General features: G+C 43.7%; 1 protein-coding gene across 2 annotated transcripts; it reads left to right on the plus strand.

Annotated features, from left to right (window-relative positions):
• Window positions 1-921: 921 nt before the first annotated feature.
• zgc:66447 (SLAIN motif-containing protein-like) lies at window positions 922-26,478 on the plus strand. Of its 2 annotated transcripts, none has more exons than XM_017474212.3 (9): window positions 922-1,158; window positions 3,323-3,855; window positions 16,455-16,594; window positions 16,848-16,979; window positions 20,471-20,611; window positions 22,105-22,389; window positions 23,488-23,628; window positions 24,894-25,182; window positions 25,772-26,478. In XM_017474212.3, exons 2-9 carry the CDS (start codon window positions 3,332-3,334, stop codon window positions 25,839-25,841), a joined length of 1,722 nt encoding a protein of 573 aa, XP_017329701.1. In that variant the 5' UTR covers window positions 922-1,158; window positions 3,323-3,331; the 3' UTR covers window positions 25,842-26,478. The 2 variants fall into 2 exon arrangements, with proteins under 2 accessions (XP_017329701.1, XP_017329702.1); XM_017474213.3 differs by lacking the exon at window positions 922-1,158 and adding an exon at window positions 2,191-2,281.
• Window positions 26,479-26,956: the final 478 nt, after the last annotated feature.

Raw genomic sequence — 26,956 nt, forward strand, 5'->3', positions numbered from 1 at the left:
TGGTGGTCAGGAGCCTGGAGCCTATTCCAAGAAAGTCAGGGCACAATGCGGGGGACACCCTGGATGGGGTGCCAACCCTTCACACACATTCACACACTCCGGACAATTTGGAAATGCTAATCAGCCTACAATGCATAGCTATGGACTGAGGGAGGAAACCGGAGTACCCGGAGGAAACCCCGAAGCACATGCAACCAGGGCACAGGCGGGATTCAAACCCCCAACCCTGGAGGAGTGAGGCAAGCATGCTAACCAATAAATGCACCCTCCATTGCATAACATGACATTTGTCATCGCTGGCTGTTGTATGAGAGGAATACCAAAATCAAAAACAAACAAAAATGATTTATTTGTTATTTGCTTTATTGACTATATATTATGTTAGGAGTTGCAGTTAATGTTATCCTGAAAATTGGAGGTCTTGCAGGAGCCTCAGCACTAATTCCTGAATTGCCCCTCTGTGTGTGTGTGTGTGTGTACGTATGTATGTATATGTGTGTGTATATATGTCTCTCTCTCTGTGTGTGTGTGTGTGTATGGTGCCCTGCGATGCACTGCAGTTAATTCTCCTGTCTTGCGCCCATTATAACTGAGACTGGCTTCCTATCCATCGCGAGCCTGTCCAGAATAAAGCTTTTACTTCAGATTATATATATTTTTAAAAAGATCAAAATGAACCTTTTTACAGTTTTTTCGATCAACCCTGACTGCGCAACTTTAAATGATCCAGCAAGGAGCGCTAAATCTCAAAGCACAACAGCGTGCCTTCTTCCGTGTTCAGACACGTCCCGCCTCTGCGCTAGGATTGGCTAGTACAGGAAGACTGCTCGTGATTGGAAACTACTGGCCAATGATATTGCAGGAGGCGGGCTCTGTTCAAATGCGTATAAAAGGCCGCATTTACCAGCGAGCTGTAATCTGGTTCGCGCTTAGGCAAGTGGGCGGGATTTTTCATTTTATTGGTCCACCGAGATTCGGGTTATTCAGTGCTTCATAACAAACTGGCTAATCATTGAAACAGCTAGTTGGCTAACTAGCCAAGGTTGCAGTGAGATAATTGAACAAGTAGCGCGGAAAGTAGTTATTCAATAAATCGATTTAGATGTAACTGTTGCAACTAGGCGCTCGGTGATTCAAGATCTGGACGTATTTGGTGAGGTAAGTTGTTTAACGTTGGCTGTAGGCTGGGAAATGTATACTCGACAACCACACTCTTCACCCGGCAACAGTGCTAGCTAGCTAGCTAGCTATCAAGCTAAGCTTTAGCTTGGTTACTAGGTAGCAGTGTACACCGACTCGATGTTTATCTGGGCAGAAATCTCCACAATATAAAACTACAGTCCTGTATCAATGCGGTGCAATATACATCTTATTAGAATAGAATAGAATAGATCATTTGCGGCTTCACTACCGGTCTACAGCACTATTTACAGGCTTCACCCGGTTAGCTTAGCTGCGTTAATGTTAGAGAGAGACAGGTTAAGCGTTATACTTGACCTAAGTGCAGAGTTTGGGAGAGCCGTCCTACATTAATCTGCTCCTTCCAGTCGTTTCTATAGTAACAGCTTCACGACAGCTTTTTTTTCCGGCCTCTCGGTCACATGACAAGCTATATTATTATTATTATTATTATTATTATTATTGGATTACTGACTTCATGCGAGAGAGAAGGACTGTTTATAGCCCCTGTAACTTAAGTGATGACAATTTCCACTTGTCTCCAAGCTTTCAGCTCTCCTGTAGTTTGTTATAAAGTCAAATTTCCAAGTTAAATCTCTCTGCTTTGCTTGTATTTCCTCGTTTATAAGCCGCTTTGGATGAAAATGATCTGCTAAATGAATATATGTAAATATGGTAAGGATAATGGTCAAAAAACAACTTTCCATTATTATGTGTATGGCTTAACCCTTTACCTGGGGGTTGTTTTCAGTCTGTTTCTTGTTGGGGTGCATTCTAAAGCTAAGTAGTTAAACACAAACGAAATAACGCACCCATTCATGAGGATATTGGTTGTTTGGATTTGATTTAGGATTTGTACTTAGCTTCATTGGCAGATTAGCAAAGCAAGCTAACTCTACTAGCTATGGACACTCGCCAGCGACGCCAACGACTTCTGCTACTTCTTTCCAAGCTTTATTTTTGTTCCTGCCCACATGTAATGAGAGGTTGTGTATGACCGGGTGAGGTGGAACCATGCTTATTTGCAAGTCTTTCTTTAGTTGCTAGAGAGATTTGACTCTAGAGTCAGAAGGGAACTACAGGAGAGCTGAAAGCTGTCGTTGTGAGTGGAATAAAATATGACGTCCAGATATGCAGAAGGATAGTTTTGATTGGTTCACTAATATGTTAGTGTTGCTGTAGTGGTGGTTGTAATGGTGGTGGTGGTAGTGCTAGTGGTGGTAGTAATGCTGTTTATAGTGGTGGTGGTAGTGGTGGTGGTGGTAGTGCTAGTGGTGGTAGTAATGCTGTTTATAGTGGTGGTGGTAGTGGTGGTGGTGGTAGTGCTAGTGGTGGTAGTAATGCTGTTTATAGTGGTGGTGGTAGTCGGAGTAGTGGTGGTAGTAGTGGTGGTGGTGGTAGTGCTAGTGGTGGTAGTAATGCTGTTTATAGTGGTGGTAGTAGTAGTGGTGGTGGTGGTAGTGCTAGTGGTGGTAGTAATGCTGTTTATAGTCGTGGTGGTAGTAATGCTGTTGGTGGTAGTGGTGGTGGTGGTGGTGGTGGTGGTAGTAGTAGTGGTGCTAGTAATGTTGGTGGTGCTAGTAATGCTGGTAGTGGTGGTGGTAGTAATGGTGCTGGTGGTAGTAGTGGTGGTGGTAGTAGTAATGCTGGTGGTGCTAGTAATGCTGATGGTGGTGGTGGTAGTAGTAATGCTGGTGGTGCTAGTAATGCTGGTGGTGGTGGTGGTAGTAGTAGTGGTGGTGGTAGTAGTAATGCTGGTGGTGGTGGTAGTAGTAATGCTGGTAGTGGTGGTGGTAGTAGTAGTGGTGGTGGTAGTAGTAATGCTGGTGGTGGTGGTAGTAGTAATGCTGGTGGTGGTGGTAGTAGTAATGCTGGTGGTGGTGGTAGTAGTAATGCTGGTAGTGGTGGTGGTAGTAGTAGTGGTGGTGGTAGTAGTAATGCTGGTGGTGGTGGTAGTAGTAATGCTGGTGGTGGTGGTAGTAGTAGTAGTAGTATTCTGTCGATATAAGATTTCTAAGGATTTTTGTGTATATCTTGTACTGGCTTGTATTGTGGAAGTGTAGTGTAGTATTTGTTCAATTTATGGCAAGCATCTTTTGTACACACAGAAAACCTGCATGAGATTGTTGTTTCTGCCCCACAGAGTGGGAGAATGGTGGTTCCGGACAGCGGAAGCGGGGCTCAGCAGGCAGACAGCGGCACGGTGCCGGGGTTCGAAGACGAGCAGAATGGAGCGGAGCTGGAGGAGGTCCGCAAGTTGCGCGAACTCGTGCGGCGCCTTGAAGTACAGAACGAAAGCTTGCGCAGCCGGGGCACCACGCGTCACCACAGCACGAACGCTGAGAGACCGCTGTGCGAGGACACCGGCACCAGCTCAGGCAGAGACTTCCAGACTTTGTCTCCTCCTCAGGACAGTGTCAGCGAGGACATGTCTCCTCTTCCCGAAACCACAATGCTGGAGGACGGAGAAGAGACGGAAGAGCACGGCCCAGTGTTTCGTCTTCCTTGTGCCGCTCCACCGGGGCACCCTCAAGAACACACACACGCCAGTTCTTCCGATAGCTACGATTCAGAGACACTCGGCGGGAGCGATGCCGGCGTAGACCAGTCTGCTCTGGATGAGGTGGACGTGCTCGACTTGGACGACTGCGCCGATATCGACGGTGAAGACTGCTGGTACGTTTCGAACACGATTTTGCAGTACCAGATTCATCTTGGCAAACATTAACCCAGCTACTCTAGAATAGCCGTGTAACGTTTCAAGCAAACAATATGTAGATAAATGCCACATTTATTACACAGCACAAAGGTAGGGTGCAAAATCTTGGAAAATTGAGCTTACTGACATCGAATAAAAACGTGCGCTAGGATCCGGATGTTACGGATTAAATACTTTTTAAAATATATGTATTGGCATCTGCATTGCATTGAGTAAAATCAATGCTGGACTTGTATGGAAATACATGTATGCATGTGAAGCTGATGGATGATGCTGGCTGTGTGGTTTTTCTCTCTTGTTGACATTGAGCGTTATGTTTGAACACTTGTTCTGCATGACCGATTAAATTCTCCAGACTGGAAAGGGCATACAGTAATTCAGCAGCAGGTGTATTAACGTCACTGCTGAAAACATGGGTCGTTTCTTTTTTTCTACTGTACTTTCAGAAAGAAGAACTGGCTTAAACAGGAACTGCAAGGACATCAATGGGTTAAAACAACGTCAAATCATTGTTCGTGCCACAACTGAGAAAAGGTTTAAAAAACTGCACGGTGGCAGGTTTGCTGGTAAACAGCAGCAACAAACTAGCATATTCTGTGAATTAAGCCTTGGTGTAGTTGGGTTTTTCTGAGTGTTCACACATGCGTATTTGATTTTATTTATAGACCAGTGGTCACCAACCCTCTTCCTTGAGATCTACCTTCTTGCACGTTTCATCTCCAGCCAAAATCGAACACGTGCTTTAGTTGAACTTCTTAAAGCGGTGATTAGACCGTCACGTGGACACGATTTCTGGTTGGAGCTGAAGCCTTCAGGAAGGTAGATCTCTAGGGAACAGAGGTGGTGTGCGCTGTCGTAGGACATATCGCAATGGATCCTTTCAGACCTGGGAATAACGCACCGTTCGTAACAGGAACTCTTGTTTGTTAGTGTAAAGATGCATTCAGTCTTTTAAGGAAACCGGTCGTGTAGTAGCATTTTTAAACTAGTATGGATGAGCTGTCGACCATACGATGTGATCTCTTCTCTTCTCTAGGAGAAATGTCTCTATAAATAATGTGAAGTTCATGCAAAGCTAATTGCCGTAGTAACCGTCTGTTTCGCTAAACATTTCTCCAGTAAACCATGCTTACTTTATTTGTAGAATGACATTTGTGGAACGTTCCTGCAATCGAGTCAGAATACAGAATCGATGTACGGCTTCTGCTTTGCGTAAAAGCCGTATCTTGCATCTGTGGATGCAGCGGCGAATGGTGTCGAGTGACAAAGCTTTACCAAAGTATTCCCGAGCCCATGTCAGGATCTCCATTACAGACTCATGACGGTTTTTAAGACAGTCACGTCTGAGGGATCGGAGATCACGCGTGTTCAGAAGCGGTTTTCGGCCTCGCCCTTTACGCACCGTCATTTGACCGGATTCCTTGAATCTTTTAATTATATTGCGCGCTGTAGAAGATGAAATGCCCAAAATCCTCCCGATTTGTCTTTGAGGAATGAATGTTGTTCCCAGTGTTGGATTATTCGCTGACGTATCTGTTGGCAGATTGCCGAGCCTCGACCCATTCTTGCTCTTGAAGGACTTTTTTTATTTGGAGGCTCCTTATATACTATGATTAGACGATCGCCTCACCTGTCTCACGTCACCTTATTTCAACTTGTCACATCGCTATTAGTCCAAAATTGCTGCTGTCCCAAGTTTTTGGGAACTTTTTATCCTTTTATATGTGAATGTATCACTGTCAATGTCAATTTCGTTTATCTTCGAAAAACTATGCAGTTGATTAGGTTAAACACCAAATACCTTGTCTTTATAAGTTTTGTTTGTTTGTTTTTGTTTAAATACACATCAAAGTGCATTTACAAGCATTCTCCATACTGTCCCAATTACTTCGGAATAGGGGTCGTACAAGTACAGTGAAATTTGGTTTGCGACTGGAAGTTGTGTAGAAAATTTCTAAAACGCAGAACGAGAAATAAATGACTGGTTCGGTGGTACGTAGAGTGGTACATGAGTTTGTCGAGGTATTTATGGACAGTTCAATGCTGCAGTACAGGAAATAAGTGTAAATGAGTTCCAGTTGCTGTAGAGTACCTTGTTGTTTGTGTTGTATTGCAGGAACAAGGATGAAAGCAGGATATGTGAGATGTACTATAAACGAACTGATATTGAAGTGTAATTGTAGCAGTAGGATGGTGTATAACGCAGTGGTTCACAGGGGCAGTAATAAGGAAGTGTGGTGCACAGATCTGTTGCGGTGAGCTAATCCTCACTGGGGCTTATAGTGCAGAAGCTTGAGGGAGTGTGATGTGTGTAGGGCAAAGGGGGGGGGGGGGGGAGCTGTTTCAGCAGAGTGATGGACCTGGGGGGGGGGAGCTGTTCCTCAGTCTGGCGGTGCAGGCGTCAATAACAGGTAATGATAGGGGTGAAGTGGGATCTCTGCAGATGCTGGTAGATTTCCTCAGACAGCACGAGTTACAATTTGCTTATTTTGTTTTGTGTACTTTATTTGTTAAAACGGCTCGAATCGGAGAATTTTGCAGTCGCACGAAATTCTTTCGCAGCGACGTTGGTTGGTAAACAAGACTTTTTCACCGTACTCCCTTTCGACACGCATGAATTCGAAGAGGGCTTTGACCTCGCGTGTCTCGGCCCGAATCTGCGGAACATCTGCGGTAGTTTTTTTGGGGGAAAAAAACCTACAAGCGCCTCTGCAGAATATCTATAGACATAACCGAGTCTAAAAACATCACGTTTCCCATGGTATCATGGGATTAACCGACCGTTTAAAACGCACAGAAGTACGTGGATTATGTAAAATTTACGTAAGTAGTTTGCTAGTAATCGAAGTAATTACGATTCATTTGCTCCGGGTGTATAAAACACACACAGATGGGCGTGTCCTCGCAGTACGGTCGTCATGCGAACTAAAATCGAGTCGAAAACGACGTAAACAGGCCCAAAGAAAGCTCGTTGATGCTTTTATTATTACGGAATCCGTATGCAGAAAAGACCGACGTCGGCATGTTGATACACTAGATCGATCATAACCATTTTTTTTTCTTCCCCCTAATATGTTGCAATCACAGTGTGTGGCATTGTGAGTGTTGTATGTCCATGTGATACTTTTGTCCATGTCAAACGTATGGCCTACTGACCACATCTCGTAAATCAGTGACATCTGGCCCATGTCACAGTCGCTCAGATCCTTACCATCATGAGTTACATCATTAGTGAGCCTGTTCCCCAAAGCAGCCACGCAGGCCCAAGCCATGACACTACCTCCACCATGTTTCACAGATGAGCGTGTATGTTTTGGCTCAAGAGCAGATCCTTTCATTGTCTACACTTTGGCCTTTCCATCACTTTGGTAGAGGTTCATCTTGGTTCCAGAACTTTTGCTTGCCCATTTTTCCAGCTCCCAACACATCAACTTCAAGAACTGACTGTTCACTTGCCGCCTAACATATCCCACCGCTTGAGATAACCCATGTTGTTCATGTCACCCGTCGCTGGATTTAATGTTAGGGCGGATCGGTGTGGGTAAATATCGCAATCTACTAGCCGCTGAATCCGGATAGAAGTTAGAAAGAGCGACGCTGAGAGTATTGACGCCACTGAGTGATGATTCCCTAACTGTACCTGAGAGCTCATGGTCCTATTTCCATTATTTCCCATTACCTTTGTGTCTGTCTTTCTCTCAAAGGAAGGACGAAGCTCCATCATTGTGTATTGGCACGCATTATTTACTCTCTCCATAGCTCTTAACGTTCCATGAACTTTTCTCTGTGTAGTGATACAAAGGCTTACAATAGATTCCCTCAGTGTTTACATTTGAGCAGTAGTAATTGTGAAGCTCGGTGGAATTGCCCCGCCTCGTCTACAGCCTGTAGGGTTTGTCTGATAAGATTAAAGTAACGTGATCGCCAAGAGAAAGTGCTGATTGTTAGGAAACTGGGCCACCCTGATTCATAGGCTGCTGGCGTTTTAACCACAACACTAGATCAGTTTGTCCTCTGAAAAGGGCGAGATGATTTTTTCTGACCGTGCTAGTACTGTAATTCTGGCGTTGTGTATGTGACGTAATTGATGCCGTCTCACCGGCTGTGTTTATATGCAAAGATTTTCACCTATGAAAAGCTCCACTTGTGAGGACAAGTGTCTCTCTCCTCTCCCTCTGTCCTCTCTCTCTCCTCTCAATCCTCTCTCTCCTCTCAATCCTCTCTCTCCTCTCAATCCTCTCTCTCTCCTCGCGCTCTCTCGCTCCTCTCTCTCTGTCCTCTCTGTACTCTCTCTTCTCCCTCTCTCCTCTCAATCCTCTCTCTCTGTCTCTCTCTCTCTGTACTCTCTCTTCTGTCTCTCCTCTCAATCCTCTCTCTCTCCTCGCGCTCTCTCGCTCCTCTCTCTCTGTCCTCTCTGTACTCTCTCTTCTCCCTCTCTCCTCTCAATCCTCTCTCTCTCTGTCTCTCTCTCTCTGTACTCTCTCTTCTGTCTCTCCTCTCAATCCTCTCTCTCTCTCTCTGTACTCTCTCTTCTGTCTCTCTCCTCTCAATCCTCTCTCTCTCTCTCTCTCTGTACTCTCTCTTCTGTCTCTCTCCTCTCAATCCTCTCTCTCTCTCTCTCTCTGTACTCTCTCTTCTGTCTCTCTCCTCTCAATCCTCTCTCTCTCTCTCTCTCTGTACTCTCTCTTCTGTCTCTCTCCTCTCAATCCTCTCTCTCTCTCTCTGTACTCTCTCTTCTGTCTCTCTCCTCTCAATCCTCTCTCTCTCTCTCTCTCTGTACTCTCTCTTCTGTCTCTCTCCTCTCAATCCTCTCTCTCTCTCTCTCTCTGTACTCTCTCTTCTGTCTCTCTCCTCTCAATCCTCTCTCTCTCTCTCTCTCTCTCTGTACTCTCTCTTCTCCCTCTCTCCTCTCAGTCCTCTCTCTCTCTGTCTCTCTCTCTCTCTCTGTACTCTCTCTTCTGTTTCTCCTCTCAATCCCCTCTCTCCTTGTGCTCTCTCTCTCTCTCCTCTCAATCATCTCTCTCTCTCCTCTCAGTCATCTCTCTCCTCTTAATCCTCTCTCTCTCCTCGCGCTCTCTCGCTCCTCTCTCTCTGTCCTCTCTGTACTCTCTCTTCTCTCTCTCTCCTCTCAATCCTCTCTCTCTCATGGCGCTCTCTTGCTCCTCTCTCCTCTCAATCCTCTCTCTCTCCCCTCTCTCTCTCTCTCTCTGTACTCTCTCTTCTCTCTCTCCTCTCAATCCTCTCTCTCCTCGTGCTCTCTCTCGCTCCTCTCTCGCTCCTCTCTCTCCTCTCTCTCTGTACTCTCTCTCCTGTCAATCCTTTCTCGCTCCTCTCTCTCCTCTCTCTCTGTACTCTCTCTCTCCTCTCAATCCTCTCTCTCTGTTCTCTCTCTCTCTCTCTCATGCATCTGTCTCTCTTCTCTCTCTCGTTCTCTTGCTGGGAGTGGGTGTGGTTAGCATGAGAGCTGCGTGTGTGAGAGCGTTTGTTTTTCCGTAGAATCTTTAATCTATTTACTCTATCATTTCTGTTATTTTGTGTGAGTGTTGGGAGTGAACGTGGTGAAGTTTGTGAGTTTTCTGATCCTCTTTTTTCTTAAGGTGGTGGTTTATTTTTGCGTGTTTGGTGGAGTCGGCGGCTGCCGGCGTGGCCGGACAGTTTAACTTTGACAAACTGACTCGCCGACACGCCATTAAACCGTCTCCACCTGACGGGTGCTCAGTAGAGGAGTGTAGTTTAGCGGTCGGTGAGATTGTTGGTTATGAAAGTATTAAATCTGCGTCTAGAATGAACAGCGCTGTTGTGATTTTTCTAGACAATATGGATAAAGTAAATCAGCTACTTGTGAACGGAATAGTGATTAAAGGTTCCTACGTATCAGTTTTGTCCCTCGTAAGTCCCGCTAAAAAGGTCATTATTTCGAATGTACCCCTGTTTCTAGAAAAAAAGAGCTTTTGGAAAAAGAGCTGGAGCGATACGGTAAACTAGTGTTTCCGATAAAGATGATTCCCTTCAGCTGTAAATCTCCTCACCTTAAACACGTCGTGTCTTTTAGGAGACAGGTTCATCCATCCATCCATCCATCTTCAACCACTTACTCCTTTTCAGGGTCGTTGGGGAACCCGGAGCCTATCCCAGGGAGCATCGGGCACAAGGCGGGGTACACCCTGGACAGGGTGCCAATCCATCGCAGGGCACACAATCACACACGTTCATACACTACGGACACTTTAGCCTACCGTGCATGTCTTTGGACTGGGGGAGGAAACCGGAGTACCCGGAGGAAACCCCCACAGCACGGGGAGAACACGCAAACTCCTCACACACAGAGCCACGGGAATCGAACCCCCGATCCTAGAGGTGTGAGGCGAACGTGCTAACCACCATGCGCCCACGAGACAGGTTCATATGATTCTTTAAAAAAAGCGATGAAGAATCGAATTCGGTGTTCAAGTTTAAAATCGATGACTTTGATTATACCGTGCATGTAACATCAGAAATGATGAAATGTTTTGGGTGTGGCGCTTTAGGACATGTGATCCGCTCGTGCCCGGAGAGAGCAGGTGAGAGCCGGCCAGCTGCTAGCGCAGAGGAACCGCCGTCCGTTAGAGCCGAAAGCGGAGCCTCGGTACCAGACCAATCGCAGGAGGAAACCGCGAGACGATAGCGATCAGGAGAATGAGGTGACGGGAAACTTAGAGGGTGAACAAAACGAACAAGTTGGTTTAGAGGCGGATGTGAACGTTAGTCACGCCGCGACTAGAGTAGCAGAGTCAGTGTTTTCTAATGAGGAAGGTGTTTTAATGGATGCCGATCCTTCCAAATTCTCCACCAAGAGGAAAAACCCGGAAAATAAATCAAACACTGAACAAATTGCAAAAGTGTCAAAGACTAATCCAATGGGCTGTTCATCTCAGTCAGAGGATGGTCTTACAAATACGCAAGAGGGTCAAAGTGAGGAAAGTGATGTAAGTAGAGACTCTCAGATGGAGGTCGAGGGTGTTTACTCTTTCACTGGAATTCATTCGTTTTTATATAGGACAAAAGGCATGTGATCAGTTAAAGTTGATGAGTTTATTTTTTTTCTCCCCAGATTTAAAATTGTTCCTTAACCCTGTTAGACCGTTTATGAAAAACACAGAACGCACCGGCCAACCAACTTTTACCGACCAAGAAGTGTTCCGTCTTAAAAAAAAAGGCGAGCGAATAGCGAAAGATGGTTAAGCGTCTCACATTTTGCTTTCCCCTATTTTGTGTCAACCTCACGTTTTTGTCCGAATGCAGCTTTGCACGTTTGCTATGTGCGACATAAAGCTGGGATCCTTAAATATTAATGGTGCTAGAGAGGATGTGAAGAGAGCGTCCCTTTTCAGCTTGTTTAAGGTCAAGAAGCTAAACGTCGTCGTCTTAGAAGAAACGCATAGTACAGCTGATAATGGAACTGCATGGACGAAGGAATGGGAGGGGGAAATGGGTGACGGCGGTGGAGTTGGCATCTTGTTTTCTAGAGACTTTTTACCCGTCTCTTGTGTAACTGAGGAAATCATTGAGGGTCGTTTTGTTAAAAATACAAGCTGTTTGTGAAAATGTCAAATTGATTGTTATAAATGTATACGCTCCAACCGTAGGCACAGAAAGGGTGGTTTTCTTAAACACTCTAAATACTGTTATTAGTAATTGTGGTGATGGCGGATACATGTTCCTGGGTGGTGATGTTAATTCCACTGCAAACGCAATGTTGGATAGAAACCACCCAGAGCCACATGGAGCTAGTAAGGGATGTCTGGTTAAATTAATCGAGGAGAATGATCTATGTGAGGCTCTTCCACACCACTCAGCGTCAATATACTTGGGCTCATGTAAAAGATCATTCATCGTCTTCGGCAAGGCTTGATAGATTTTTACTGCTTCACATATCAAAGCAACATATTTCAAAGCTGTTTAATACACCCAGTTGGTATTTCAGACCATTCCCTTGTACAAGTTTCCATCTTTGTCCAAGATGTGAAATGCAATAGCGCTCACTGGCATTTTAATGCGTCTGTGCTGTCTGATAACGTTTTTTAAGGATGTTCTCGTGTATTTTTGGGGGAGTTGTACAAAAACAAGGTAGGAATATAGTTCTTTACAGCAGTGGGGGGGCACAGGGAAGGGCAAGACCAAACAGCTGTGCCTACAGTATACTCTGAATATCACAAGGGACATAGTGTAGAATAGTGAAGCTGCAGGATTTGGTAGACTCCACAAGAAAGGGAGAACATTTTAAAGTTCTTAAAAGGGAAAAAAAAAAAAAAAGTCAGCTCTATCTAACCTGTTGGGTTTTTCTACCCAAAGTGCTCTGGTTCGCTCTCGCCATCAAAACGTCGTCAAAATGGACGCACCGTCTGACTTCTTCTTCGGCCTTGGACGCAGGAATGGAGAGAAGCTCACGCGCTCTCTGCGGTCCAGCACCGGGCAGCTGCTCCAGGAGTCTGCGGAGATCCGTAAATGCTTTTTATGAGAAGCTTTTCGGGAAAGAGTTCCAAGAGAAACCAGAGGTGGTGCAGTCCTTTTATGAGGGCTTACCCAAGGTCTACAAGGAGGTTAATGCAGAGCTGGAAGCTCAGATCTCTGCTGACAAGCTGTGTTGCAGAGCCTAGAGAGCGGTAAGGCACCTGGCATTCATGGGCTTCCTGTGGACTTTTATAAAGTGTTCTGGCCTGTGATCGGAAAAGATCTACTGCTTGTTCTCAGAGACGGTTTGAACAAAGGACAACTACCATCGAGCTGCAGGAGCGCAATCCTTACTCTTCTCCCTAAAAAAGGAGATTTACAGGAGATCAAAAACTGCCGACCCGTGGCTCTTCTCAGTACTGACTACAAACTTCTATCAAAGGTGTCGGCCATGAGGCTGAGAGACGTCATGGAGCATGTCGTTCATGTCGATCAGACTTATTGCATACCCAACAGGTTGATATCTGATAACATCATCCTAATTCACGATGTTTTGGACCTCTCCAATTCACTGGGCTGTGAAATCTGTTTGATTTCACTAGATCAGGAAAAGGCCTTTGACAGGGTTGGACATCAGTATCTGTGGCGAACGCTAGACGCGCTCGGGTACAGCGCTGGTTTTATAAACGTGATTCGAGTCTTGTACAGTGACCTCGAGAGTATTTTAAAGATCAGCGGCGGTTTAAGCGCTCCATTTAAGGTTCAGAGAGGAGTCAGACAAGGCTGTTCATTATCTGGCATGCTGTCCTCCTTGGCCATAGAGCCTCTCCTACACAGATTAAGACGGTCCCTTTCAGGTGTAAACCTTCCTGGATGTGAAGCAGTTTTTAAATCATCTGCCTATGCCGATGATGTCATTGTCATCACCGAGAAACAAGAAGATTTGACACCCTTGTAGAAAACATTAATGATTTTGGTGTAGCGTCCTCTGCAAAAATTACCTCGGGGGGAAAATGTAAAGCCATAACAATCGGTGATGAGTTAGGCAAGAAACTGGTTTTACCTGCTGGGCTAAGTTGGAACAAGGGTGGTTTTAAATATCTTGGTGGTGATACTTTTGTGAGCAAAAAATGGGACAGTGTTTTAGAGAAGGTTGAAGGATGTCTTAAAAAAAATGGAAATGGATCTTGCCACACATGTCTTTCAGGAGTCGTACGCTTGTGATTAACAACTTGGTGTCATCTATGCTGTGGAACCGTTTAGCCCAACCTCCAGCACAACTGCTGGCTGAAATACAGGCAGAATTGGTGGACTTTTTCTGGGACCGTTTGCACTGGGTCCTGCAGAGTGTACTATTTCTACCCAAAGAGGAAGGACGGCAGGGACTCCTTCATCTCGCCAGCATGGGTGCTGCCTTCCGTTCATTCAGAGGCACCTCGTTGGGCCCAGAGACCGTGTCTGGAGACCCTTAGCCTGAACCGTATTGACTCGAGGCCGGAATTTGGGTCTTGTTGAGTCTTTGTGGTTCATGGATTTGAGTTCTGACGAACTGTACAATCTCCCAAAGTTCTACGAAGGACTATTTACTGTGTGGGGGATAAACAGAGAAAAACAGGCTATGAGACTCTGGCTGCTGAAGGAACCAGTGGTGCATGGGACTCGTTTCAACGTGGAGCGCATAGCAGGACCCTCCGTGATGCAGTTGTTCTGTTCAGCTGGGACGGTAACGCTAGGACATGTGGTCGAGTGATGTGGACCTAGTTTGATTGACGCTGCAGGTTTAGCCTCTCAAGTGAGAGTTACATCCACCGGGGTCATAACCCAACTGCTCAACACGTGGAAGTGCGAACTCGCAAAAACGCAACTTTCTCTGCTGAACAGCTGCTGTAACGGACACTGTCAAACACCTGCTGACGGACCCTTCCTGATTTTTAAAGACTGTACGGGACAGCTGTTCGAGTCCAGAGAGACTCTCACAAACAGGTTGGACATCATGGGGGGAAAACTTATGTATTCTTTGTTTGTAAAAGTCTTAAACAAAAGCAAACTAAGTGGTAGGGCTGACACTCCTTAGAGAGCTCATCTAGGGCTGGACAGTGAGGTCCGACCTGCGTGGAGAGCGCTATGTAAAGCACCGTGGACGGAAAGGGTTGGACATTTACAGTGGAGAATCTTACTTGGTATTTTTTGTTTACGGAGGGAAACAGTTGATCACTGCGTTTGAGAGTGCAACAGATTATGTACCTTGTTTCGCGATGTTTGGAGAAAAGTTTTCCAGGCATTTGTTTATTTTTGGTTTTAGATACAGTCGGAATTGGAGAGGGAAATGTCAACTATTTAATTTTGTACTGGGACAAGCAACAATGGCAGTTTACATTAGCAGAAGAAACAAAATAGGAGAGTGAGTAGATTGCGACGCAAGCACGGTTTTTTGCTAGAATGGTGAAGGCAGATTAAATATCCACGTTGCGTTCTACAGAACTACAAATAATGTAGAGGAGTTCACAGGTGTGTGGCGTCTCAGACGTTCAGTGTTCAGTTGTGGAGAATGCTCTTATTTTCGGGACTGTGTCGGGTTAAATCATGTTTATGCTTTTATTTTTTAAAAATTTTATCTTTTATTTGACTTTCTTCTGTGTTTTTGGGAACAGCATCAAGCTGTAGATAACTCTGTTTTGTTTAAATAAAAAGGTATTGAAATCTCAAATCTCTCCTCCCTCTCTCTTCTCTCTCTGTCCTCTCTCTCTCTCTTCTCTCTGTCCTCTCTCTTTCTCTTCTCTCTCTGTCCTCTCTCTCTTCTCTCTCTGTCCTCTCTGTCTCTCTTCTCTCTTTCTCTTCTCTCTGTCCTCTCTCTTTCTCTTCTCTCTCTGTCCTCTCTCTCTTCTCTCTCTGTCCTCTCTGTCTCTCTTCTCTCTTTCTCTTCTCTCTGTCCTCTCTCTCTCTTCTCTCTTTCTCTTCTCTCTGTCCTCTCTCGTTCTCTTCTCTCTCTGTTCTCTCTCTCTTCTCTCTCTGTCCTCTCTCTCTCTCTCTCTCTCTCTCTCTCTTCTCTCTCTGTCCTCTCTCTCTCTCTTCTCTCTCTGTCCTCTCTCTCTCTCTTCTCTCTCTGTCCTCTCTCTCTCTCTTCTCTCTCTGTCCTCTCTCTCTCTCTTCTCTCTCTGTCCTCTCTCTCTCTCTTCTCTCTCTGTCCTCTCTCTCTCTCTTCTCTCTCTGTCCTCTCTCTCTCTCTCTCTCTCTCTTCTCTCTCTGTCCTCTCTCTCTCTCTTCTCTCTCTGTCCTCTCTCTCTCTCTTCTCTCTCTGTCCTCTCTCTCTCTCTTCTCTCTCTGTCCTCTCTCTCTCTTCTCTCTCTGTCCTCTCTCTCTCTCTCTCTCTCTCTGTCCTCTCTCTCTCTCTCTCTCTCTCTCTGTCCTCTCTCTGTCCTCTCTCTGTCCTCTCTCTGTCCTCTCTCTCTTCTCTCTCTCTTCTCTCTCTGTCCTCTCTCTCTCTCTTCTCTCTCTGTCCTCTCTCTCTCTCTTCTCTCTCTGTCCTCTCTCTCTTCTCTCTCTGTCCTCTCTCTCTCTTCTCTCTCTGTCCTCTCTCTCTCTCTCTCTCTCTCTCTCTCTGTCCTCTCTCTCTCTCTCTCTCTCTCTCTCTCTCTCTCTCTCTGTCCTCTCTCTTCTCTCTCTGTCCTCTCTCTCTTCTCTCTCTCTTCTCTCTCTGTCCTCTCTCTCTCTCTCTGTCCTCTCTCTCTTCTCTCTCTGTCCTCTCTCTCTCTCTCTCTCTCTCTCTCTCTCTTCTCTCTCTGTCCTCTCTCTTCTCTCTCTGTCCTCTCTCTTTCTCTTGTCGGTCCTCTCTCAATCCTCTCTCTTTTCTCTTTCTCTTTTCTCTCTCTCTTTTCTCTCTCTGTCCTCTTTCTTCTATCTCTCTCTATCTCCTCTCAATCTTCTCTCTCCCTCTTCTCTCTCTCGCTCCTCTCAATCCTTTCTCTCTCCTCCTTCTCTCTCTCTCTCTCTCTCTCTCTCTCCCTCTCTCTCGCTCCTCTCAATCCTTTCTCTCTCTCTCTCTCTCTCTCTCTCGGTCTCTCAAAGTTAATAAGACAAGCTTCTTTTGTTACTGAGAAACTGCAATTCTTAAACATTTTTTCCGTAGGTTGTACGTGTCTCCGAAGAAGCACGTACAGACGGCGCAGGGTCCCGAGTCTCCACTGAAATGGTGTCGGAAAGTGCTCGATCACCCGAGTCCTGAGACCGAGGTGGCTTGCAGGACACTTCTGAGCCGCCTGGACCAAAGTATGCATCACGCACCTGAGAACGTGTACACAGTCGCTCTGTCCTGTGCATTATTATTCTTATTATTATTCTTATTATTGTAATATACGTGTCTAAAAGTAAATAAAGTATGAAGAGATATAGAACGGGGGCTTCTCGTTGCATATTCACGAAGAAATAGGTGTTCCTGTTAAAGTGACCGTATACTTAACCACGTGATGCTAATTCAGATGCGGCGTTTTCACTCCGCCTCGCCCTTTTGTTTCTCCCATAGGCTCGAGATGGAGGAACGTGTACAGCAGCCCATCGCAAACCCCCGCGGGCTCGTCAGCCGAGGCTGGCCCAGCTCATTCTCCTGGGTACCACAAATCAACTAACAAAACCCTACTAACCTGTGGCAGCTCAGGTACGGCATGTGTTCAACACGACGCTGCTCCTGCTTTCGTTAAACCTTGTTTGTGTGTATTTACGGCATGTCATGCATAGGGTGTGCCTGCCAACACCCAACACAGATTAATTGCCTTTGCATGGATCTCGTGGTAGTGAACTTGTGTTTACCGAGTAAATATCACACCCGAGAAAGAACAGCAAATAAGAGTCGGCGTTTGAAGGGAAGGGCTCGTCTCTTAAACGATAAGCAGGTCTGGGCGGTTTGGACTTTTCTAGCACCTTTTGCACTTAGCGGTCCTTTACACCGTCGTTCACTCGCACGCAACGTGTCCGTGGACAACCCGCTCTAGCACCTGAGCCACAGCCGCCCCGAGACACCATTCCGTTAGCGTTTGCTTCAGCAAGTCCCACTTCTCATAGTGACGGTGCTGTGATGTCTCGCTGCACATGAAAGCCATCGACGTTAACCCACAGGCAGGGAACTCGCATGTGAAGACTTCACGAGGGTTTTCGTCAGCCCGTGTCTCGCTCGCTCAGCCGAGTAAAGGGGAGACCTCCCTTGTTATTGTGTCTAACGCGGCCACTACACATCTGCACTGCCCTACAGGTCCATCGTCTACACCGCTGCTCTGGATTATATCCTGTCCTTTTTCCCTCTTTTTTCACTTTCTTTCTTTCCTTTTGCTATGTCTGTCTGTCTCTTTCTTTTCTTTCTTTCCTTCCGTATTTCTTTCTTTTCTTTCTTTCCTTCCGTATTTCTTTCTTTTCTTTCTCTCCTTCTGTCTTTCTTTTTTTTTTTTCTTTCTTTCCTTCTATTTCTCTTTCTCTCCTTCGGTCTGTCTTTCTTCCTTTTCTTTCTTTCCTTCTGTCTTTCTCTCCTTCCTTCTGTATTTCTTTTCTTTCTTTCCATCTGTATTTCTTTCTTTTCTTTCTTTCCGTCTGCCTTTCTTTCTTTTCTTTCTTTCCGTCTGTCTTTATCTCCTTCTGTCTTTCTCTCCTTCCTTCTTTCTTTCTTTTCTTTCTTTCCTTCTGTCTTTCTCTCCTTCCTTCTGCCTTTCTTTCTTTTCTTTCTTTCCTTCTGTCTTTCTCTCCTTCCTTCTGTATTTCTTTTCTTTCTTTCCATCTGTATTTCTTTCTTTTCTTTCTTTCCGTCTGCCTTTCTTTCTTTTCTTTCTTTCCGTCTGTCTTTATCTCCTTCTGTCTTTCTCTCCTTCCTTCTTTCTTTCTTTTCTTTCTTTCCTTCTGTCTTTCTCTCCTTCCTTCTTTCTTTCTTTTCTTTCTTTCCTTCTGTCTTTCTCTCCTTCCTTCTGTCTTTCTTTTTCTTTCTTTCCTTCTGTCTTTCTCTCCTTCCTTCTGCCTTTCTTTCTTTTCTTTCTTTCCTTCTGTCCTTCTCTCCTTCCTTCTGTATTTCTTTCTTTTCTTTCTATTTTTCTCTCTCCTTCCTTCTGTCTTTCTTTCTTTTCTTTCTTTCCTTCTGTATTTCTTTCTCTCCTTCCTTCTGTGTTTTTCTTTTCTTTCTTTCTTTCCTTCTGTCTTTCTTTCTTTCTCTCCTTCTTTCATTCTTTCACAAGGATCACAGAAATACTTGCCTATATACACTCACCAGCCACTTTATTAGGAATACCGCACTAATACCGGGCAGGACTCCTGTTTTCCCCGTCTTAGGAAAGCTTCAGTTCTTCACAGCATGGATTCCAGGCGATGTTAGAAACATTCCTAGTCGACATGGAGAGATTCCGCTCCATTTCGACACCATCGCAATGCATAATTGCTGCAGATTTGTCAGCTGCACATCGTGCTGCGAATCTCCTGTTCCACCACACCCCAGATGTGTTCTTCTGGATTCATATCTTGTGACTGGGAAGGCAATGAAATCGCACTTAACCCATCGTTTATGAAACCAGTTTGAGACGACATTGTGACAGTTATCATTCTGGGTGTAGCCATTACAAAACTCTGGGGTGTGTGTGAAGCATATCTAGAGGGTATGTGAAATATGTTGCGTATGTAACATGAACCTTAGAAGGAGCTCATGAATATAAACCATATAAATTCACAAGGATCTGGAATCTAAGACGTAATAAACTCAGCCAGTCGATTTTCTTGTACCAAGGAAAAGGTACCGCTAAAAGTACCCGTTTTTTTTTTAAACTCCCTGAATTTTTAATTAACATCTTGGGCATTGGTGTGCATTTTTGTTTTATTTTCAGTGTCTCCACATAAATATGAGCTTCAAATCAGGTCAGTGTTGGCTATTTCGTGCCAGAAACCAGCTAAGCTGCTTGCTGAAGAAGGACGTTTCTAGCTAGACTTATTTTTATTAAAAAATAATAATAATAATTTCAGAAATGAATGCAATTCATGAAAGAGAATTTTATAGATGCGTAGGACTGGGCGATTATATCGATATAATATCAATATTGTGTATCGCACAATCATGATTGCACCGATGCGCAAGAAGGCAACGCGATACATTAAGAGCCGGGGGGGGTGTGTAAACTTTTGAACAGGATGATCTGTGTAAGTTGTTACTATTTTGTCTTCTGGGAAACACGTCAATATCTTGTGTAGCTTCTGAAGATATGGTACTAAATGAAATAATAAGAATTTACACCGATCAGCTTGTTCAAAAGTTTACACCCCCCCCACGCTCTTAACGTATCGTGTCGCCTTCTTGAGCATCGGTGAACGTTTGCGCCTTTTTGTGACAGTTGTGTACGGGTCCCTCGGTTCTCCTGAGCATATATCGCAAAACATATATAAAAGGTCGTTGATCATCCAGGTAACACCACAGCGTATTACGAATCGAGCGTATGTAAGCCCGAACACGGGTTCTTTGGTTATTAAATTCGGTTATTATTGTGTCTTGTGGACTATATGTAAACATCTGTTCTGTGAAATGGCTTATTCCGGGCGGCATTAAATAAATAATAAATAAAACCAAAACGTCATTTTTATGATCCCTTTCAACTGTAGGTGAGGGCTAAGCATGGTGCTGTGGTTTCTGCAGTGTTCTCCAGGGTTGACTGAGTCCTCATCATGGTTTGTTCGATTGTCTTATCTGTTACGGTGTCATGATCGGTGTGTATGCACTTCTAATCTGAATCCACACACCAGACGTGTCGCATCAAGACCTTAGTCAGTCCAATCCGCTCGTGTCTCAGCATGCGGTTCTGCACACTTTACTGGCAAGAAAAATGAGCAATGGTGCGCTTTGATTTTAATCTCTTTTTTTTTTTTTTTTTTTTTCTTCTTCTTCTTTTTTTTTTTTTTTCTTTTCTTCTTGGCAAGTCTGTGTTCCAATGATCAGTTATGAGTTGGTGAATTTTTTACATTTCTTGTGATTTATTATTTTTTTTAATTATTATTGTTATTTTTTTAAACAGATATAGACATATTAACCATTTGATAATGAAAGGCTTATTCCAATCTTTATGGAGTAGAATTACAGGCTGTATTTTTCTGCCTTTTTATGTATTTATTTATTTATTTTTTCTTGGATTGTAGGTTACATGAGCATGCACTCGGCGCTGAGCTCCCAGTCCTCCATCGACAGCGAGCTGAGCACGTCGGACGATTCCATCTCGATGGGCTACAAGCTGCAGGACCTGACGGACGTGCAGATCATGGCTCGGCTACAAGAGGAGAGTGAGTGCTCCTGAAAGATGGTGACGCTTTTTCTAAAGCGCTTACTCCTACAGTGTATAAACCTAAAGCTAAAGACTTCCAAGTAAATAAACGGTTTATTAACGTGCGAGAGAGCAGATTCTCGTTCCTAAACCCACAGGTACCAGCATCACTACTAGAAGCACTGTCTTGGGAGGATATTTCTGCATATTTTGCATTCCAGTGAAAGGGATGCGGGGGGGGTTCTGACTCGTTTTCTCTCAAGACTCAAAATCATTTCAGTCCACACAGCGTTCATGAGACACGCTAAAACTCCACCTTCATCCATCCTGCTGTAGCGGCTCGGGAAATATTTTTAATGGTTTTAATGGCGTTAATCTGATCGTGCAGCTGCTTTGTCGTTTTCTTAAAAAGTTCTCCCTTCACTGGCTTCATGTAGCTGCTTGCGTCAGACCTAGTTTGTTTGTTTGTTTGTTTATTTATTTATTTTATACTGATCACACTCTTAGTCCCCAAGTTGGGGAATTAGCATGAGCGTGGTTTCGGTCGAGACTAAAGAACTTCTGTACGTTTCTCTTTATAAGTGCGTCTGCAGGGTTGGGGGTTCGACGACTCTCGCCTCCGTGCCCCCGTGTGCGTGACGTTTTCACGTTCTCCCCGTGCTCGAGGGGTTTCCTCCCCAAAGATCCGAAGACACTCATCGTACGTCCGGCTTTCCAAAATCGTCTGTAGCATGTGGATAAATTGCGCATTCGTAAAAAAAAAAAAAAATTTTTTTTTAAATAGCATCATGGCTAATTGTGCACCAATTACAAGCACACGACTACATTACGTTACAAGTTCCGATCAATAATTCTGCTTTGTGTTTATAATACAGTGTAGTTGTGTACTTGTAATTGATGCACAATTACATCTGATGTTTGATAAATAGACGACTTTTTATTTATTTATTTATTTATTTATTTATTTATGTATTTGTACTTTCACAGGTTCATGCTTTTGTATTTTGCAATTTTTATTTTTTTTCATAATGAACATTGCATTTATTTTATCTGTAGTAAATACACAGTATCTCACAAAAGTGAGTACACCCCTCACATTTTTGTAAATATCTGATGATATCTTTTGATGTGACAACGCTGAAGAAGTGACACTTTGCTACAATGTAAAGTAGTGAGTGTGCAGCTTGTGTAACAGTGTCAATTTGCCGTCCCCTCAAAATAACTCAACACACAGCCGTTAATGTCTAAACCACTGGCAACAAAAGTGAGTACACCCCTAAGGGAAAATGTCCAAATTGGGCCCAATTATCCATTTTCCCTCAGCGTTGTCACATGAAAAGATATAATCAAATATTTACAAAAATGTGAGGGGTGTACTCACTTTTGTGAGATACTGTGTGTGTGTGTGTGTATGTATATGTATGTATATATATATATATATATATATATATATATATATATATAACACACCGTAGTGTGTTTTGGCTAACGTCCACAATGTCGTGTTTGTAGGTCTGAGGCAAGACTACGCTTCGAGCTCGGCCTCGGCATCGCGGCGGAGCTCTGCGGCTTCGCTGCACTCGTTGAGGCGAGGCACCTACAGCGACCAGGAGCTGGACTCCTACAGTTTGGAGGACGAAGAGGCAGACAGCATGCCTTTCACGCACCTCCACCGCCGTCACTCGCCTTCTCCTGGCACCTCACCTCGCTGTCCGTCACCTGCAGCTGGAACAAGTGTGCCCAGGCGCTCCCTTCAAGGCACGGCGCCAGAGCTCCTCAAATTTACTAGGAGTGAGGGTAGGATGCAACACGACCTTCATTTATATATCACCTGCCTTGTATATTTAAGCCTGGCAGATATTTTGCGTACCACGACATGCACGATATCTCAGATGTTATACGCGGGGTGTAGAAGACGGGAAACTGTGGGTGTGTCTCAATCAGCTCCCCAGGTGTTGAATTAACGTATCGTTTACGTGAGTTCGGACCCTGTAGCTCACGATGCATATTAGGACACCAATGACTACATACTCGCATTGTAAAACATCACCAAAAATAAATATTTAAGATTTGTTAGATATATTTGTTAGCTTATAGCTCACGTGCATTTCTGTCATGGTATGTCAAGCAGGCTCGTAGGCAAGCTAGCGGATTAAAATTTTTTTTAACATTTAAAGGGACAGTTCACCTAAAAAATAAAAAAGCTGTCACTAATTACTCATCCTGATGTCTTTCCAAACCCATAAGACTCTCATTCATCTTCGGAACACAAACGAAGACATATATTTTTTTTAATGAAAACTGGTCTTCCATTTACAATCCAGTAAACGAAACTTTCAAGCTCCAAAAAAGTTCATAAAGGCATCGCAAAAGTAATCCATGTGACTCCAGGGGTTTAATCCCAATTTTATGAAGCGATACGAAGGCTTCGTGTGCCCGAGAGAGCTAAAATGAAGTCTTTATGTGAAAGCTGTGCCGGGTGCATGTAGAAATCGCAGAAGTCACCCGAGCGCAGAGAACACTCGAGTCTGCGCTTAAGAAATGAGTAGATAAATAGTTAAATTACTAGTTTATAAACGTTTTACGTACCGCGTCCACCATTCAGTTTTACTTTTTTTTTTGGGTTCTCTGCCTAAATAAAATGCTCCGAGAAGGGAAAACGGACCAGGGTTTGATTCAGGTGGACTTAACGCTGCATATATGAAAGCTTTCTAAGAAAATCCTGAATGCACATCAGCCCTTTACAGTGCAGTGGCACCATGGGAGAAAATTACAGCTAGCATTCCACCCTGCACTCTCATGAAAGGAAAGGTGACTGCATGTAGCCATTTTCCTTTTACAGGAAGTCTGAGTGGTGACAGCTGGTGTGTGTGTGTGTGTGTGTGTGGGTTTCAGAGGAGTTAAGACACAGCATGCCTAACTTGGCCCCACGCACCAGCCTGCGCTCGCTGGAGGCAGTGAGAAACAGCCGTAGCATGGAGGCTAATCTGCACAGTTCAGGCAGCCGCATGTCCCGCCTGCCCCAGTCCCCCACAGGTCGGTACCCAGCACCCCCTGCTTCCTCACCCTCATCCACAAACCACCATCACTCCACTTCTCTCCTTCAGACACGCCCTCGAACAGGTCGAGGCAATCTTTTTTGGGGTTTTTTAGTTAGCTATTTATATACAGTGCTTATGAAAGGTTTTGGTCATTCACATCATTTTGATGTCAGTGACTCGAGTCGTCATTACTATATTCCGGAAAGTCCGTCGGTCCTTATTCCTCAAACTTGTGTACGATCATGTCTCAACACCTCTAAGGTTTTCCTTTTCTGTCACCCTATCTACGTATCTATCTATCCGCTTGAAAGTTTGTGAACCCTTTAGAATTTTCTATATATCTGCATAAATATGACGACATGATCAGATTTTCACACAAGTCTTAAAAGTAGACAAAGAAGACCCAATTAAGCAAATGAGACAAAAAATATTATATTTGGTCCTCTTATGTATTGAGGAAAATGATCAAATATTACATATCTGTGAGTGGCTAAAGTATGTGAACGTCTAGGATTAGCAGTTAATTTGAAGGTGAAATTAGAGTCAGGTGTTTTCAGTCAACGGGACGACGATCAGGTGTGAGTGAGGGTCGTGTTTTATTAAAAGAACAGGGATCTATCAAAGTCTGATCTTCACAACACATGTTTGGAAGTGTGTCATGGCACGAACAAATGAGATCTCTGAGGACCTCAGAAAAAGAGATGTTGATGCTCATCAAGCTGGAAAAGGTTACAAAACCATCTCTAAAGAGTTTGGACTCCACCAATCTACAGTCAGACAGATTGTGTACAAATGGAGGAAATTCGAAACCACTGTTACCCTCCACAGGAGTGGTTATCTACCGTCCTTCCTTTTTTTTTTTTTTTTTTTTTTAGGCCCTAATTGAGCTTACATAAAAATGTTCGTTATGATGATTTGATGACGAAAAGGAAAAACCTCATCCTCGAGATCTATCTTTCAGGTTTCATCTCCATCCAAAATCTAACGTGTTTTAGTTGATCAAGAACTTCTTAAGTCATTGTTGACTATGATGTTTGGAAAATTGTGCAGGTGTCTATATTTACTGGTAATGTGTCGCCCTCTACTGGTGAATTTTGAAACCGCGTTTACTGATTGTAATGGTTTAGTTGCATGCACTGCGTTCTGTATGTAGAGGCCAAAGAGAATATTTTTAAAAGATTTGAATTAGGAATTGAAATTATTCTTGCTATTAAACCGTATGATCACCCTAAAAGTGCCGGCTGTCGCTTACTCCTGTAGGTGTGTCCACCACCCGATTAAGAGGCAGCGGGCAGTCACCGCTCTTGTTGCGGGCTCCTGTGAAAGCTCTCAGCCCCGTGGGCAGCATGGCTGCGGTGCGACAGTCCGCAAGACAGAGTGCTGGAGCTCAGGGACCCGCTCCAGCAGCACGGCGGGTGCAGTCACCAGGGCCTGCCAATGGAGCAGCTTATTCTGCAGGCAGGACTGCTACGACAGGGCCAAAACAAGCAGCGGGCAGAAGCATGGCACCAGCGTCCTCAAAAAGCAGACTTGCCCAGACCCCTAGAAGGTAATACTTAACCATTGTATTCAGTGCACTATTCGGCATTTTTTACATTTTTATTTATTTATTTTTTTTAGGAACGTATTACAAACGTACAGCAAAATATATCAACTTATATCACAATACTTGATCTTTCTATGATACGTGATATCTAACAATATAAAGGTTTGCTCCTAAACTGCCAGGAAAAAGCAATAAGAAAAAAAAAAAAAAACGTGTATAGAAATAAATTACCGGGAGGGGAAAAAATGTTAATTAATTAAACAACAATTGCTTCCAATCATAATAATAATAATAATAATAATAAATATTTTTCATCTCAGGAAAACATGAGCACAATTTATAACCATGTCAGTATATTATTGTCCTATTGCCCACGTGCGAAACCCCTATCATTTTTGTGAAGAACACAAATCCTCGTTCCGTTTCAGACATATTAATACTAGTAACTGTATAGCTTTATTTTCCCCTTGTGACTGAAACGATAACGTAAACATGATCTCTCCAGCCATTTTTTTTTTCTTCTTCTGACTCAACATCAACAGCACTTGATTTTGTAAACTCACTTTCCTGTTCTTATCACATCTTCTTACAGCAGGTCTCTGGGAATGACAAAAACCTGCGGTCCTATAGCAGACGATTCCTGGAAGGATGGCTGTTACTAAAGCTTTTGTCATTCTCCTTTACACACTCCTAGAAAACATCCATGAAACACCGCTGCCTTTACAAACATCACAGGGACACCGGACACACCGAGGCCAGAAGCAGAAAGGCACAAAAAAAAAAAAACACCACCACAGGAACCCTGGAAAGTTTTACTCCAGCATGAATCTTCTTACCCCCTCTGCCACACTAGCCAGAGAAACGCTAATGGAAAACCTTTGAGACGACATGATTTGTTTCATCAGACTTTAAAATGGGCTGTTTTTTTTTTTTTTTTTTTAAATAAATATGACAAGCTGCTTTATTTTTATGATAACTGGAGAAGTTGCTGGGGGAAAAAAAATTGTCGTAGTGTATAAAATACCTGGAACATATGTATATGTTGTTTTAACGATTACATTTCGGAAGTAAGTTCTTAGATCCTTATTCAGAACAAGTGGATGTCCTCTGTTTTGTTCTTCCAGAAATGACGGAAAATATGTATGAGCTGTTTCACTGGAATTTTATCTGACCTAAAAAAAAAAAACAAACAAGAAAAAAAAAAAAAACCCACCACGGTCTATGCAGTCTTCCATCTTCTCAAAAAGTGAAAAAAAAAAAAAAGCTATAATAAAATTGACGTCACTGGGTTCTGCTTTACCACCGTCTCCAAAATCCCGTCTTGTCTTTTTCTCTTCATCACTATTCTGACACGGAGTCTCTTAAAATGTTCACCAACCAAATCAAGTTGTTGGAAGCAGAAACGTGAATAACGTGAGGTTTAGTATGAGGCTGGTTACAAACGGTACGCATTGTTTAACTAGAATTTGACCTTCCAAAAATAAATCTGACCCACTACATTTATAAAAAAAAAAAAAAAGTTTTCTTTTCTTTTTTTTTTTTTAAACCTGACAAATCTCTAGGACCATATATTAATATGATAACCACTCATACTTCATTACAAATATGAGCTGCAAAACACAATTTTATTTCAGGAATCTCATGTTATGGTGTGAAGCTAAATTCCAAAATGATCATTATATAAAAATTCTATAATGTTTTATTATTATAGCCTATATAATTACACGATAATTATAGAAACACTTTCAAAGATTGATTCTTCGGTATTTTTTTCTTC

Source organism: Ictalurus punctatus, chromosome 8, assembly GCF_001660625.3.
Source record: "Ictalurus punctatus breed USDA103 chromosome 8, Coco_2.0, whole genome shotgun sequence".
NCBI lineage: Eukaryota > Metazoa > Chordata > Actinopteri > Siluriformes > Ictaluridae > Ictalurus > Ictalurus punctatus.

Excerpts from the sequence above, each read along its gene's own strand:
- zgc:66447 (XM_017474212.3), top strand. The coding sequence starts at position 3,332 with ATGGTGGTTCCGGACAGCGGAAGCGGGGCTCAGCAGGCAGACAGCGGC. Across the intron at positions 16,980-20,470 it reads ACTAACCTGTGGCAGCTCAG|GTTACATGAGCATGCACTCG; the intron begins GTACGGCATGTG and ends CTTGGATTGTAG. Across the intron at positions 25,183-25,771 it reads CTTGCCCAGACCCCTAGAAG|CAGGTCTCTGGGAATGACAA; the intron begins GTAATACTTAAC and ends ATCTTCTTACAG.